At 46.3% G+C, this 17,158-nt stretch overlaps 1 protein-coding gene across 1 annotated transcript in view; it reads right to left on the bottom strand.

Moving 5' to 3' along the window:
• Nucleotides 1-17,158, bottom strand: part of anos1 (anosmin 1) — a 77,206-nt gene that overhangs the window by 9,197 nt on the left and 50,851 nt on the right. The window contains exons 5-10 of the mRNA XM_077536987.1: nt 16,570-16,754; nt 15,741-15,870; nt 12,462-12,667; nt 9,001-9,145; nt 7,199-7,351; nt 1,365-1,453 (exon numbers count right to left, since the gene is read on the bottom strand). Coding sequence (XP_077393113.1) covers nt 1,365-1,453; nt 7,199-7,351; nt 9,001-9,145; nt 12,462-12,667; nt 15,741-15,870; nt 16,570-16,754 — 908 coding nt within the window. The remainder of the gene's footprint in view (nt 1-1,364; nt 1,454-7,198; nt 7,352-9,000; nt 9,146-12,461; nt 12,668-15,740; nt 15,871-16,569; nt 16,755-17,158) is intronic.

Raw genomic sequence — 17,158 nt, 5'->3', positions numbered from 1 at the left:
ATAGAAGCAGGATGTATATTTCCTAGCAACCACAGTCGGGCTCCCCAAAGAATGTGTTGATTGGCCAGGTCTCTGCCGTCCTGTATCAGCCTAAGCCCAAACAGCGTCTTCCCTTGACTCTCCTAAAAGAAGCCTGGTGTGGAGGCACAGTCAATTCTGTCCTCCATTCCGGGAACATTTGCTTGATTAAATGCCTTTTATTGGCCCATCAGCCACCACAAGACTGCATCAGAGCGTTCGCAACAACAGACATTGATTTGCCGAGTGCCACCGGGCTTCGGGTTCAGCGAGCGGAGGATTTGTCCGGGCTGAAGCGCCAAACAACAAAAAAAGAGGAGGCGACGTGCTTTGCATAGCGCGGAGCTGCCTCAGCAAAGGTTGTTGGCCAAAATTAGAATTTCGGTTCCTTTCTTGGGAGTCGAGCATGAACTAAAAAGCAGTTTGGCAAGAAGCTGCATGTCTGCTTCAAAACTGACCCACAAACCATTTTGGATCACAAACCAAATTTTAGAATGGATTGATACAACTGCGATTTTTGGCTCCCAAATGGCACAATTTGGATATGCGCCATGGCAGCATAACCAGGATGAAAGCGTAGACCATTAACTCATTTACTCCCAATAACGTATAAATACGTTTTTTTTTTAATGTTTTAAGTGTCCCAAAGATGTATTTATACGTTTTTTTTGTTTGTTTTTTTATGCTAGAGCATACAGAAGGCTTTGATGCAGCCTCTCAACTGCAAAGAACGGTTGCAGAAATGGTAGTTATTACACAAACGGCCAGCAGGTGGCAGCAGAGCAAAGGAGATCAACCAGGGCCATCGAAACAAAAAATCTAAATTACTTACAATTTTGAATAGATTTGTGAAAACTGATGAAACTTTAATCTTTCTTTCTTTCATGCTTTTCTAGCAACTGAACACAATATTCTGTGGGCCTTGCAAAATCAGTCAAAATCCAGTAAAACAGCCGGGAGCGAACGGGATTGCGAAATGTGAAAATGGCGGCGAGTGAATGAGTTAAATAAGGTCTAAATATGGTACATTAGAAGTACATGGACCGTTAAATAAGCAAAATGATTGGAGACGGCAGTCGGTTGGAGTAAGGCTTAACGTTGCCTGCATTTAAATGGGTGAAAAAGTCACTCCAGGCCAACTAAATAGATATTTGAAGTATTTAGCAACTCGTGTTTTCTCCCTGAATGATGGTTGACACTTGTAGACTATATGTGCATTTTGGGCGCTCGTCGGATGTTTCAGGCATTCAGTACACGTCAATATAAATGTCAACGGCAAAAATCATAATTTGGCATCAAAGTGAATCTCATTGTGAAAGGTGGGAAATGGCCGGCTGGGAACAAACCTGCGTGGAGGATTTTTCTGGTCCCCGCGTCTCGTTGTGGTGGCAGTACTCGGGCATCCACTGGACGTGGTAGCGGTTCATTCCAGGCTCTGGAAGATTAGACGGATACGAGGGAAAATGTTTTCAAATCAAAGCAATTGCAACAAGACCGTTGAAATGAAACATCCAAAATGGCATAATGGCGTTGTTTGTAGTGTTTTACAACGTTGTAGAACTGGCAATCAAAGCCAGAAAGCAGTTTTACTACATCAAAAAAAAACAAAAAAACATTGTCGTTTAGTGCAGCGGGCTGGAAAAAACGAGCAATTTGTCTGTGGGAATGAGTTGCTTTGACCATTTTTTACATTCTTTTTTTTTTTTTTTTTTTTTTTTTTTTTTTTTTTTTTTCTTTTTGAAGAGCTCAGAATTGTTCATTCGGTAGTCTTACCGATTCAACGTCTTGTCATCATTGCTCTTTTTTTTTTTTTTTTTTTTGTGTGTATGTGTGCGTGCGTTTGCGTGCGTTTGCGTGCGTGCGTTTGCGTGCGTGCGTGCGTTTGCGTGTGTGCGTTTGCGTGCGTGCGTGTGCGTGCGTGCAAATACGTATAAATTTATACTCATTCATTCACCTAAAACCTTATAAATATCCCATTACCCTTCGCCTTAACCAGGTACTTCAGAATCTTGCCAGAGTCGTGAGATTTAAATGGTCAGGAGACCAGAGAAAAGGTCAGAAAAAAAAAGAAATAAAGAGAAAAGAAAGGTGACATCCAGCACCGACCAAACACTTCCTGCCTTCCCCATGATTACAAAATCAAAGTCTTACGCCAACCCCGGAAGCCTCTAAATTCCAGCAAATTTAGCGAGATCTCAAGAGCCCAGAGGAAAAACTAAAGAGAGGAAGGAGGGAAGGATCGATGAGGTAGCGTGAGATCCATAGAAGCCAGTACATCCAATCCATCAAAGTGAAGTCCAGCACCAACAAGACCCCTCCTGCGTGGTTACAAAACCGGAGTCTTATGCCAACCCCAGAAACCTCATACTTCTAATAAATTAAGATCTCAAGTGACCAGAGGAAAAACTAAAGAGAGGAAGGAGGGAAGGATAGATAAAGCAAAGTGAGAACCACAGACACCAGCACCAACTGATTCAAGGGGCTGTGGGAGGGAGAGGGTACTTCTGTTGAGTTTCAGTAGATGCTGGTGCGACGGATCTGGCATGCATAAGGACCACCACCAAAGAAAGAAGCCGTCAACCGCGGTCCAGCAAAGCGAGCACCCCCCCCCCCCCCCCCCCGGAATCCCCAGGCCGCGGCAGCACCAAGGCCACCCCCAAGCCACCCGAGCGGACACCGGTCGGCGAGCCGACCCAGACACCCGGAACACCCCCGCCCCAGCCCCGGCCCACACCCCCGAGCCCAAGGCCGCAGAACGAGGCCCAGCGGGCCCCCACAGCACCCCACCGGTCCCCAGCCCCCATCCCCCCACGACCCCCCCGCACCCCACCCAAACCCGCCATCCACCACGACCCAGGCCCCACCACCCCCGACCCCCAAACCCCCGAACACACCCCGACCCCCAGCACCCAACCCCCCACCCACCCATACCTCCACCCCCCCCCCCCAAACAAGCCGCCCCCCCCCCCGACGGCCGCCACCCCCCCCCCCCGCGAACCCGGCCCCCCGCGAGAACCCCCCACCCCCCCCCCCCCGGAAACCGGCACCGGGCAGCAGCGCAGAGAGGGAAGATGTGCCCACCCCACCTCCAGCCGCGCGAGATTTGCACAGCGGCAGGAGGGGGGAAGCAGAGGAGGAAGCACCAGGGGAGAAGGCGGAACACCAGAACACCGAGCCCGGTGGGGAGAGGCCCCGGTCGTCACGCCAGAGTACTAGTGACCATTTTTTACATTCAATAGAGTAACTGCTTAAGAGATTAGTCAATAACAGTTCACTTTTCTATCGCCCGTCAAAGTGATGGCGGCCAACTTGGAGCAATTCTGTTTCAGCAAGAATTGAATGCAAAAATAAAAAATACAAATACTAAGTCTGCGATGTAGCGACGTACAAAGCTGTCCCATCCCCCCTGCCGCCTTTCCATCGTGACAGACTTTGATTAAACGTGCAAGATATTTCATTAGACAGGCTGAAATGATGAAATGACAACACCCGCAGCTTGAGATCAAGATAACGCATCTCTCGCTTCCTGTTTTGTAAAGCTCAGTCAAAACTTTTCCACTTACAAAGTTGCCACTGATTGGATTTCGAAATCTTTATTGATGAACCAATAGAAAATATAGTCTTGTTGTTTTTAATTTTCATTTAGCCAGGCTCTTTTTTTTTCCCCCCTTCACTAGTTTTTTTTTTTTTTTCAGCAGCTGCGTTTTGGAAGGAATCTCTTAAAAAGGCCACTTTACACTATCCATTTGGCAGCAAACGCACACAGTTAGCAGCTAGCTAGTAAGCAGAGCGAAGCGTTTAACAGCTGAAAACCTTTCCAGATACGCTCCTCCGGGACTTGCTCGAGACTTAAAACAGAGCTAACAGTGCGTAAATAGTGGACAGATGCGCAAGGCCGCGCGGACGCCGTCGTCGCAGCTGTTTGCTATCAAGTCGGCAAAGTGTCAGTTTGGAACCCCAAGTGACTGAAAAATAGGATCGTAGTCCTCTTCAGCGCAGTCGAAATGGCCTTAATTGGGCACGTTAAGCCCTCGTAAACGCGCTCTCGTGAGCTCATCGCCGACGCGGCCCTCATCTTATGTTAGCCGATTCATTATTCATTCAACTGTGTCGCCTGAATGTGTGCAAAAAACGTGTCTGATTAATAATTGAGCGACGCTCCGTTCGCCTTGCAGCGGCGGAGAGATAAAAGGGGCCCTTTGAAGGCTTCGATGCGGCGCTGGCACCCGGAGCCCCTTGAGCTCTTTGGAAGCAGAAGAGAGGAATTACAGGGTACCAGGAAGTAGAGAGGAGGGGTGAAAAAAAAAGAAAGAAGATATTGCTTAGCTGGTGTCTGGCACTGAGAGGAGGTGACATGTACAAGGAACAGGAAACGAAAAACAGGTAGAGAACAGAAGCAGCGCTCGGTGCGTCTCGAGCGATGATTTAGTCGTTCACGTCAGCTTGCTTGTTGATGCGAGTTGTGACTGTCTTGATTGGCAGTCCAGGTTGAACTACGACGCCTTGTGCCCTAAAGCCCATTGGGGGGCAAACGTAGCCAACGTTCATTTAACTCATTCACTACCAGCCATTTTCACTGAAGCAACCCACTTCAATATGACCCTGGTTGAGCTCTTATACTCTGCTGCCACCTGTTGGCCATTATTGGTAAGAACTACCATTGCTTTAATCGACCTCTTCAGGTCAGGGGCTGCATCAAAGCCTTTTGAATACTCAAGCATAAAAAAAACAAAAAAACAAAAACGTAAAAATGTATGAATAGGTTTTTGGGACCATGGCAATATTTAAAATAGAACGTTTTTATACGTTTTTGGGAGCAAATGAGTTAAGTAGTGGTGTTAACAAAAATCGATTCGGCAATATATCGCGATACTACAGCACGCAATTCTCGAATCGATTTTTTAATGTCCATTTTTGATGGAAAAATATTCAACAAAATGTCTAACTTTCACACCTTAAGCATGGAATATTAATATATTAATTTAGCCTTAATATTTTATTTCAATGCTGTTCTAACATGAAAAAGGTTACAACCTGTTTGTTAAATACAGTGGCTCACAGTTATAAAACTGAAGTTTCAGATCAATAAATAAATACATTTTCATGGTATTTTCTAAATTTGAGTAAAAAAAATCGCAACAATCGACTTGTAAATTCATATCGGGATTAATCGGTATCGAATCGAATCGCGATCTATGAATCGTGATACGGATCGAATCGTCACGTACCAGGCAATTCACACCCCTTAGAGTTAAGGTTATAAACGGACGCAAAAACATTCACCAAGTTTGAAAGGTTGTCGACAAGAAAAACCAGTCAAACTCTTGGCAAATGTCTGAACGTTTTTTCGCGACCGTTTGCGACCTTGAACAAACACCGACGAACCCTGACGAGAAAACATTCGCAAGCATTCGTCGCTAGGCGGGATACAGGCTTAAGTTCGCTAGCATCAGCTGATCCTGAACAGGATCAGGAGTTTAGAAAATGGATGGAAGGATAAGCGGGTGGAATCCATCAGAACGATTCCGACCAGACCGCCATCGCGTTGTCCAGCCTTTTGGTTTGGGTTTCAGGCAGACAAGAATATTTGATCTGATTTGCTTTGGTGTTCTGTGTCTCTGTATGTGCCTTGTTATTGACTGGCGACCAGTCCAGCGTCCGCCTTGTGGGTTTGGTTCCGTCTCCCTGTGACCCTGAACAGGACAAGGTGTATAAACAATGGATGAATAGATGGAATCAGTAAGAGCTGTTGTTCCGAGACTGTCGCCATCCTACAGCCTTTTTGTCTGCATGTTGGCTAGACTGCGACATATTATCTGATCAAGTACACAATCACTTTGTTTTGCGGTTCTACGGGCAAACCGGAGGCAAACCAAACGAGGGTTCACTGACTTGTTGACTGTGTGAAAAGATGTCCGTCCTTGTGTAAGTGCCCTGTGATTGACTGGCGGCCAGTGGAAGTGGCCTTTTGCCCGAAGTCAGCTGGGCTGCACTCCAGTTGACCCCACGACCCTGAGCAGGATAAAAGAGTATAGAAGGGACGGATGGAATCCGTCAGAACAGTTGCTACCAGACTGCCGCCACCGTCCTACAGCCTTTTGTCTTGCGTGGTGGCCAGACCGCGATATATTATCTGATCGAGTGCGCGGTGCACAATGCTTTGGAGTCCTGGAGACAACCCAGAGGGCCGAGCTGCTTTTGGATCAGGATGAATGAGAGTTTAATCACGGTCCAGTTAACCTGTCCCTTCATTTTGTCTGTCACACAAACCAGATGTCCTTAGACTGCAACTCTGGCGGGGCCATCTTTGTGTTTACAGTAGTAGAACCCGGCTTGCCGGAGCCAACGGCCGGGGTCATCCCTCAAGTCTAATGAATGGCAGCGGCACATACTGTAACACTGCAGACGGGGAGAAACGAGGAGCCTGGATGAGGATTTACAATGTTCTCGAACGCAGCGATTCCCCCGGCCGTGATTGATCGCAGTTTAGCGACACTCCAAGCCAACCTTTGCGAACAGTTTTGGGCCGACTCCATCTCCTCGCCTCTCTCTTCTGATTCAGCAGTTGGTGTCTCACCAGGCCCTTCCCTTCAAGCCAGGCTTTTACATTCTTGACTCCGGCATGTAGCGTTTGGCTCGGCCCATGACATAGATTAGTAACAGAACATCGAGCAGCCAATGGAATTTGACAGGTTACCCTGAGAAGCGTTGTTTTCAAGGCTTCCATATTTCCACCAAGACTTGGGAAACGGACGCCGCCGGGACAGGCAACGTCTCCGCGGGCAAACACGCGACCTCTTCCCGTGCCGCGTGACATCGGCTCTTGCGAAACAAAACGGAGCGCTTCGCCGCCCAAGCGAGGATCTATTAAAGGCAGCTGTCGATAAATCCCATCGCGCAGCTCCCGCTCCGAGTGTTTATTGTTCTTTACTAAACAGTGGCTCCGCTCTGCCAGCCTGTGTGCAGGTTTTACACCATTTTTTCCCCCCGCTTCAGCCCTCACACAACGACACGTTGATTCATTTAGTCCATCTACACAATCAGGTAACAACTATGAAGAGATTCTTCCATTGTTTGGCTGAGGAGAGCCAAGCATAACACATTATTATGGCATTCATCATTCGTGGCCTTAACGTGGTGCTAATGGGACTTTATTAAAGCTATAAATCAACATTCATACCTCCACGGTTCTTCCAGTAGACACGAACTTGCAGCTGGCCGTCTTGGTAGAAGGGCGTGCCCACCTCCAGCGGGCCAGAAGGTCGCTTGGCCTTGGCCACGGTCGGCCCGGCGTGGGGCATCTCTTCTTTCTTTGACTTGTGCACGGATTTTACTAGGGAGAGAAATGAGAAACGTTTGCTTGTGCAGCTGAAACACCACATTGATTCCGTCACGGCCGCGGCGCGGCGACACAAAGACAACAGTTTCCTTGTCAAAAGCGAGCAGCTACAACATGTTCTTTATGCATGAATGTGCTGGAGCTGGATGGGTACCAACAGGCACGATTCCAAATCCAGCCAACTTGTATGCTAACATAAAAAAAAATGCGTATGCGCGTAGCACTGAGGCTTAGTCTGTCTGCTAACAGTTCATAAGAAGAATTTTGTGTTCGCGGAATGCAAACAAACTTAAGGAAAACTGACTTCAGTCACGGATCAGCGATATCACACAGAGCACGACTTAGTCTTCAGATACTAAAGCCAATTCGGTTTGCTTTAAATATAAAGCACTAAAGTTTGAGTTATGGTTTTTCTTTGTTGATTCATTTCCAGGTTAGCTTCTTTTGCTAGTGATAAGGCTAATGCACAATGGCAGTTTTTTTTTTTTACCATAAGTAAATTACACTTCACAACTGTTAAGGGGGCGGCATGGCTCAGTGGTAGAGTGGCCAACTTGTAGTCACTGTTCATCAATCATCATCAGAACCATTGATCGGTAGCTCAGCATGCGCACGCGTCAGTCATTACTGTGGCAACCTGATCCGCAGCTCGACACCATTTTTTTTTTTTGCTTCATGTTGCAAACCAAAATTTGAATGATGAGCATGTTTCAGTGAAGTGAAAAAAAAATTAGTCGCCAATGCAGTTTCAGTCGTTTTTTTTTCTTCTTCTTTTTTTAACGAGTGAAACACACAAATACAAAACGATAAAACTCACAAGGATAGAGCAGACACTATTTACTCCAGAATGACCAATCAGAGCGGAGCCACAGCTCATGATGTCACACGCTGGGCACACAACATAAAAATAATGGACTTTGTATGACTTCTATGGAAGGGGGCTCATTTTGGTAACCAATATGGTACTACTTTCTGCTGCTTTAAATAATGCTTTAGTGCTGACTTGTATTATGTTCTTAACTCATTTACTCCCAAAAAACGTATAAATACGTTCTATTTTAAATATTACCATGCTCCCAAAGATGTATTTATGCGTTTTGGCTTTGATGCAACCTCTGAACTGAAGAGAATGCTTGAAGCAATGGTAGTTATTACAAAAACGGCCAGCAGATGGCAGCAGAGTATAAGAGATCAAAAAAATATTTTTTTTTCCCGTAGTTTTAAACAGATTTGTAAATAATGATGAAACTTAACCATATTTTAATGCTAATTGCTGCAAAATGGAAAAAGATAGAAGTATACTTTTTTTTTCCTGATGAAAGAAGAGGCTCTAATCTTTCTTTTGGTAGATTCCATGTTTTTATAGCAATAGGACACAATATTCTATGGGCCTTGCAAAATCAGTCAAAATCCAGTAAAATAGCAAAAATGTCCTGGGAGTGAATGAGTTAAATGGTGGGTAAATGACATATTTGGCCTGTTTATTAATATGCAAACATTTGCTTCTTTGTGACATGATGCATGACAATAAACGGAACCACTTTCTTGGACAAACACAGAAGTCACAGTGACACCTAATATGTCGTACAAGTCTGGCAGTTTGAACGAACGAGTAAATATTATCCACGTGCCGTAGTGTTTACCTGATTCTGAATTCTGGGCGGTGCTGAAGTGCAGCAAGGCCTTGGAACTCTTCAGTCGCACCTGTCCCCAGTACGTCACGGCCTGCAGCTCCACAGCGTAGCTGCTGTTGACTTGGAGGGCCTCCAGGTCCACCCAGTTCTGGGCCTGTGATGACAAGACAGCGGTTGGCATTTTCGAGTAGTGTCGCTAAAGCGCTTTCTCAAACGCTCGTCACCATCCAAGCTCGAGCTGTGCCAAACAAAGCCGGGCCTGCGGGAAAGCCCTTTCTTATGACGAACACATGCGGAGCCGCGGAAGGCCTCCTCGCGGTGAGGTCGATAGCCTTCAGGGGCCTCACGAGGGAGTCGTGTTGTCACAGCCTCCCGGGGCTTCCATCCCCAGCTTGGCTTTCCGGCATTCCACCGGCAGCGGTGAGCCTTGATGAGCTCTTGTTATCGACTGCGTGCGTGTTTTGACATTCTTCGGCCAGCAGGGTGCTTTCGAAGCCCCCGAGGTGCCAAAGTGGAAACCAGTAGTACATGTGTCAATAGGTGTCTGGTGTCTCGGCTCTCGGCGCGACATCTGCTCTTCATTTTGAAAAACTAATTCAGGAGAAGGCTCTCCGCAGGTGTGTGCGCGCTGTCTAGACTAGCAGGCTTTCTGCTTGCACCCCTAATGAAACGATTTTCACGGGCTCTAAGCGGCTCTGCGTGCTTGTACTGATAGATGAATGATACGGAGGAATCACAAGTTGTTGGTGTGCAGTATATGTACGGTAATATGTAATTATTACCGTATATAATCGTATATATACCGTATATAATTGTATATACAGTATACCGCAATATATACGGTATATATACCGTAATAATTGTAATTAAGTTCACTATTCCACTATTTGCTGTCACTGGTACCCCATCTGGTGTGTCATTACAAAAAAAAACACAAGGAAAAGACAAGTTGATTCTTTACATAAATTTGGCAAAATTGATTGAATTTTAGAGTGTGTCACTGTATTTACATATAAAACAAAATACAGACTTAAGCTAGTCAAATTACTGTGTTAGGAGTCATTTTGTTCAAACATTTCAGCCCTTAAGTGGTTTGTCACAGTCCATTTGGTAGCCGGCCGCAACCAAGAATTCCAGAAAAAAATGAACGTCTTTTGCCAGAAACCTGCACAGAATCTCACAGACGGAATAAATGTCAGAGAAAAGAACTAATACTGCATGCAGCCGTGGATTTATATTTTTCATTTTTTAGACCGGTTTCATATATGGTTCAGTATCACAGTTGTAAATTATGAGGGCTGGAAAAATTGCACAAAAAACACAGTGACCGACTCAAAAGATGGAGGAATGTGCTGTCTTATGAGCAAAGGATGTCTTTAAAAAAAATTTGGGTAGGTGACAAAGTGATTTTTGATCAATATAAAACAATGAGATGAAAAAGCACATATTCTTATGGCACTGTGCAAACTCGTCAATTATGTGGCATTCATAGCCTTGAAATTTCCTACGTCGGTCGTGTTTTCTTGTTTCTTACGTATTTTACAGCAACATTTTGACCCTGGAACAGATTACGGGCTGTCCTGGGTTTATGAAAGCGTTTCGTCACTACTCGGGGTTGATCGGACTAGTCGACTAGTCAAATTTAGGTGTTGAACGGACGAGTCAATTAGTCAACTTAATCACTCCACAATGATGGCTATAGGTTGAAGTTGACTGGTCAACTTTAGGGGTTGAGTGAACTAGTTGACTACTCAATTTTAGGGGTTGAACAGACGAGTCGATTAGTCACCTTTACCACTCCACAATGATGGATATACTGTAGCTTCAAGTGGACTAGTAAACTTTGGGGGTTGAACGGACTAGTCGACTCGTCAATTTTAGGGTTGAAAGGACTAGTTGATTAGTCAGCTTAACTACTCCGCAATTATATCTATAGCTACAAGTCGATTAGTCAACTTTAGGCGTTGAACGGACTAGTTGACTGCTCAATTTTAGAGGTTGAAAGGACTAGTCGATTAGTCAGCTTAACCACTCCACAATGATATTTATAGCTTCAAGTCAACTAGTCAACTTTAGGGGTTGAACGGACTAGTCAACTCATCAATTTTAGGTTTGAAAAGACTAGTCGATTAGTCAACTTAACCACTCCGCAATGATGGCTGTAGCTTCAAATCAACTAGTCAACTTTAGGGGTTGAATGAACTAATTGACTACTCAATTTCAGGGCTTGAACGGACTAGTCGATTAGTCAGCTTAACCACTCCACAATGATATCAATAGCTTCAAATCGGCTAGTCAACTTTAGGGGTTGAACGGACTAGTTGATTAGTCAACCCCTCCGCAATGCTAGAAATAGCTTCAAGACGACTAGTCAACTTTAGGGATTGAACAGTCCAGTCAACTTAACCACTCAGCAATGATACTTATAACTTCAAGTTGACTAGTCAACTCTATAGGGGTTGAACGGTCTACTGCACTAGACTAGTCAACCACTCTGCAATGCTAGCAATAGCTTCAAGATGACTAGTCAACTATACGGGTTGAACCGACTATTCGACGAGTCAACTTTACCGCTCCGCAATGACAGCTACAGCTTGCAGTCGATTAATTGCCACTCACGTTTCAGCATTAATAATCAACATGGAATCAACATGTGGTTGGTTGGTTGGTGTAACAAACGAGCACATTACATCGATCCATGTGAAGAAGGTATGGCCACTTTTAGATCACATTTTTTTGGGCATTATTCTCCTAGTGACACATGTTGAGTTGAGGCTACATTCCGACAGAGGCGGGTAATCCAGGTCCAGAAAGTAAAAACCCTGCCGCACAGTTTGGCTTTAGCCACAGGTGCATCGAATCAACCAGCAGGTAAACAAGTTACTTACCAATCGGTCAAGTAGAACCTCCTGTGACTAAAGCCAAACTGCGGCAGGGTTTTTACTTTCTGGACCTGGATTACCCGCCTCTGCATTGCGAACACGTAGCCTTGTTTCATCCAATGCTTCATCTATTTACAGCCGAGTGGATATGGCAATCATAATCACATTATCTGTTCATAATTTGTACTCGTTTGTTGCAAGTGTGACTAAAATGCCTACATGTAATAAAGCCACAGAAACAGACACCATGAACAACAAGACGGGTTGGCTGCCAGTAGACATAAATAAAGTCCCCGAGCAATTTTTAGCATCCCGAGTCTGCGTCGAAAGTGCAGTTAATAACGACCCAATAATGTATCTTAGTGGAAATACTCTATGAATCAGAATGAATGTGTCGTGCTTCAAAGCATAACCGGGCTGAAGGGTTCTTCAATCAGTCTGAGGAAGGAAAAAAGCAACCAACAGAATAGCCGACTCTGTTTGTGATTGATGGCTTCGCACGCAACGTTGGAGAATCCCGAGGAGGGGACCTCGAGTGAGATAATGCTGGAAAGCGGAAAAAGCGAAGACGGGGGAGGGCGCGTTTACCCCGTTGGTGGTCTTTCTCCTCCTCTTCTTGGACGGAACCGTCGACTTGGTGGGCACGGTCCAGCTCCAGAACACTTTGTAGTGATGTATGGGAATGTCGGGCTCCTCTGGCAAGCTCCAGTTGAGACGAACTGTCACCAGGCCTTCGTCTCCCTGCGTCACGTTGGTGACGCGCAGGCTGCTCGGGCGCGGCGGGGCGGACGGGTCTTGGAGGACAAAGAAACAAACGCTGTCACGGACGGGGGTGACAAATCTCACACATCTGCAGACATTTAAGACGCCGAGGTTTCTTTCGGGCGAGTCTAATTTAAGGTGGAGTACGTTTGCAGCCAGAAGGCCTTTCACCACTTTGGCTGAGGAGCGGAGGGCTGACTGGTATGACACTACGTAAAGTAATTAGCCCTCCGCTGACAATGCGCTGAGGAGATGTTATGACAGGTGTCATATCACGGCTACGGCAGCACAAGCGGTCACGGGTTAACAAACACGGCGGCCAGCTTTGGCATCGGGGCGCTGTGGAGCCGAGTCAATGCGCTCCTGCTTGCTTCTGATGTCAGAGAGAAAGAGGCGGGGCCACTTCCCAGCAGCCTCATAATGTAACAGCATTCAAATAATGAATTTACTTACGTAGAATTTTCACTGTATGTACCCTACTTTGTTTGTTTTTTGTTTTGTTTTTTAAATATATTTCTGGCTACTTTAACTTTCCCTCCACTACATTTCCTAAAAAACAGACAATGAGCGCGACACTGCCACCTACTGTAGTGGATGTGCAGCTACATTTTAATTTAGTACAGAAAAAATAAATTAATTAAAAAAAACCTATAAAAAACACATGACCTCCTATTTGAGAAGCTTCTTTTTTGATGAATTGTTCAGTATTTGCCTTCCTGGGTGGAGTTTGCATGTTCTCCCCGTGCCTGCGTGGGTCTTCTCCGGGTACTCCGGTCGCCTCCCACATTCCAAAGACATGGCAGGTTCATTGGGCACTCGCCTACTGCCCAAAGCCAGCTGAGATAGGCTCCAGCACCCCCCGCGACCCTTGTGAGGAATAAGCGGTCAAGAAAATGGATGGATGGATGGACTTAAATACAGCAAATGTCAGACTTTCTTAAGTAATATGCTACAAGGTGACCATAAATTCGACCCGTTATTTCCTATTACTATACGACTATTTTGTCACTATATCCAAGTATTGCTTTCAGGAACTGTAACAAAGACTCCTTGCTTCTAATGTCAGAAAGAGAGAGCAAGAGAGAGAGCGAGAGAGAGCGGCAGGGCCACTTGCCAAAGCACCAGAGCAAACGGATAATGAGAAAATCACTCCTCTCTCTTTTTCTCCTTCCCTCTCCCACCTGAAACACATTTAAGCCGCTCAAAACACACACATTCGGACACACGGGCTCTGCATACCAGCTGACGTTGGCGGCGCAAGACAAATAAGCCTCCCCTTCTTTACAAATTGCCCTAACAAAAATTGTAGCAGGGGCGAAATTGCAATCAGATGATACAGGTCGCTATGTGAAGAGCGATGCTGTGACCGAACGTCCAGGAACTCATCAGAGCCGTGACAGCTCCCATCAATCTATCAATGTCCTGCCGCTGATTGGCCTGATTGGGGGTCGCTTTCTATTCCCCCCCTCCCCGAGCGGAATCCCTTTCCCCCCCCCCACCTGGTGCCGCAATCTGTCGGAGCGCCATCCACAACGCTCTTGGGAGCGCATGCGTGATGAAGGATTGACAGTACGGGTCAACACGCATGTATTACCAGACACATGTACTTGTTTTTGGAACAGAGCCTCTAGGACTGGCATGTCTTTCCATAAATTGTTACATTTAAAATAATCACAAGGGATAGGGACTGGTCCCTGCCGCAAAAACTTGGAACTCACAACCTCAAACCAACCACTTCACACTACTAGTCTTTATACACATAGACACCGACAAATATATTCAAAAGATGGCCGCTGGTGATATTGTCAATAGCTGGCCTGGCATGCATAGCACAACATTGCGGGTCTGTGTGATCAGAATGCAAAAAAACTAAAAGCATTCCCTAAAGCCCAATTCACACTGACTGCGGAACGGCTGAGGTGCGTTTTCCGTACGGACGGCGGCAAGGACTGCAATTCACACCGCGTCCGTTGCGTGTCCGGAAATCTACTCCCGACAGACCACGTGGATCACGTGGGGTTCACGCTGGCGAGTTGAGTTCGTGTTTTGTCTTAAATGTCCGACTGATGTCATGCTACGCAGCTAGCTAGCTTCCCTCCCCAAAAAAACGAGTTCCCAAACGGTTTTATTTTGAAATATACCGGATTTACCTTAACGCGAGACGCTCGATTTCCTGTCCGGCTCGTGTCATTTCTTCAAGCTTCATGAAAATCTGCGGAAACATTGCAGCAGTCGTTCCGCACCGCACCGAAGCTGGTGCGAACTGACACGTAGACTTGAATGCGTTCTATGCTTTCGGCGTCCGTGCGGCCGCGTACGGAAAACGCACCGCGGCCGTTCCGCAGTCAGTGTGAATTGGGCTTAAGCGTACCACTGTTCAACATTTTTTAGGTTGACAACACAGATAGTAAGTAACTCACAGCACTAATCTACATGAAGTAGTCAGTGCATGGCCCTGCCAACATGTCAAACAAACTTGCTTCGCGTCATGCAAGGAGGCAGCGACATGACGCTAATCTGTAGCCAAAGATCTACAGCAACTAAAAAAAAACTTATGTGACTTTCTCCGGGAGCCAAGACTCCACTTAAATTCGTTTGGAGCTGAAATATCCCATCTAATTTAGACATATTACATTAAAGCATGACTGTGATGAAGCGGGATGGGGATAACCCCTCCTGAAATTGAATTTGGTTGCACTTAAATGAAAGGTTTTGAGTGTATTTAGTTTCACTTTGAACTACACAGTACACCTGCATAACCTTATGAGATCCAGTACAGTTTGCATTTGGCGACCTAGATTTTATTGCATCCAGTGGAGGCTTAAACGTCAAATCAACATTAAATCTGTAAAGTGGGCGGGGGCATTGATTGTGCGGCTGTACTTGAGGATGTTTGTCCCTTTAAGTCTTCAACAAATAAAACAAGTGTTTTGATTAGAACAAGCAATCAGAACACGGACATTTGCATAAGTAGGTCAATCAATCCGTAAGCCCCACCTACTCTGGGGTCTTAAGCACAACAAATGGAGGTCAGTGGGTGTCAAGCAGGAAGTGACACTTTAGTGCGTAAGGCCACACACCAAGCACACGCGTGTACGTACACACCTCGAGTGGAGCGGAAGTGTTTGCTTGGCGCAGTGAAGCCGCGAGTCCCGTGCACGTTGACCGCCGCCACTCTGAACTGGTACCATCTGCTTGCTCTGATGTCACCCAGTTGGACCCGCTCCTCGGCAGTCTGAGGGACAGATGGGGGGGGGGGGGTAGAACAGCAGGGGTCAGGGTTCGCGCCGGGTCAGAGTCCCTGTGTGAGTTCGCTGCCACATCAGTCATCCGCGTGTTTCTCCTCAGCGAAACGTTCAAAAGACGGCGTGACTTTGAGGAATGGGCGACTGTGTGGAGACGTCTGTCAGCGTAGTGCTGCATTTCCACAGCTGCGGCACTGAAGTTACCACCGTGCGTTTACATTTCAGTTCGCTAATCGTAGTTCGGTTCGGATCAGTCAACCTTGGACAAGCTTGTCCGTTCATCCATTTTCTTGTCCTCATTAGGGTCACGGGTGACCTAGGATCTATCCCACCTGATTTAGGGTGAGTGGTCATGGATTGGTCACTAAGTCAATGGCAAAGAATAGTTTGCGATTAGACAGCTAACTAAACATGTTTTCTTCCCATTCACAATTGGTCCGAAGCTTAGTTTGCGTTAGATATTTTGAGAACGGAAAGGCTTTACTACGGAAGCAAACCCATTGGTCCAGCAGGTAAACAAGCTCCCGAGGATCTCGTTTACTTGCTGCTAGAGTAGAATCACCTCTGGCTAAAGCCAAGCTCTGGCAGGGTTTTACTTTCTGGACCTGGATTTGACAGATCTCGTATAGGTTGAATATTGAACCACAAATATGTCGGGCATCACGGTATCGGCCGCGTAGTTTACCGACCTGTGCGACCGTCTCCCACTGAGTCGCATCATCCTCACTGGGGTGAATGCCAAAGTTCCAGCGCCGCTGCACCACGTAGAGAACGGGTTCCACCGAGATGTTGAACTTGGAGGACCAGCGGATCTCCAGCTGACCCGAGGACAGCTCTGCAAACACCAGCTCCTTCCTCGGCTTCAGCGGGACTCCTGCGGAAGACGACACGCCGGCAAGCACAGCGGTCTGGAAGTTAACGTTGCGTTTTATTCATTTGCGCAAAACGTACTTCGAAAATACATAAAAATGCAGCACGGACATTTGAGAACGAGACGTGATCTCACTGCAATAGTTGGGATCCACGCTGAGGGTCAACAACTCCTTCTCTTTGACCGTGACACATTGTGACACTTTTGGCCACAGCGGTGTGTTTTAGTAGCTGCGAACGTCAAAGTTCACTCGCGTCACTGCTCTTTGCAATCGGCCTTTGAGGTGAAGCCGCAGAGTGGATGTGTGCGTGAGCTTTATTAAGTGCAGGAGGTCAGACTAATGCTCATCCAAGACTGAATTTACTGCCTCTCGAGTAAAAGATGGGAGTAATGATAATGAGATAGTG

Source organism: Festucalex cinctus, chromosome 11, assembly GCF_051991245.1.
Source record: "Festucalex cinctus isolate MCC-2025b chromosome 11, RoL_Fcin_1.0, whole genome shotgun sequence".
Classification (NCBI taxonomy): Eukaryota; Metazoa; Chordata; class Actinopteri; order Syngnathiformes; family Syngnathidae; genus Festucalex; species Festucalex cinctus.
The sequence above is the reverse complement of the archived record's forward strand: the minus strand, read 5'-3'. Positions and strand labels throughout refer to the sequence as shown.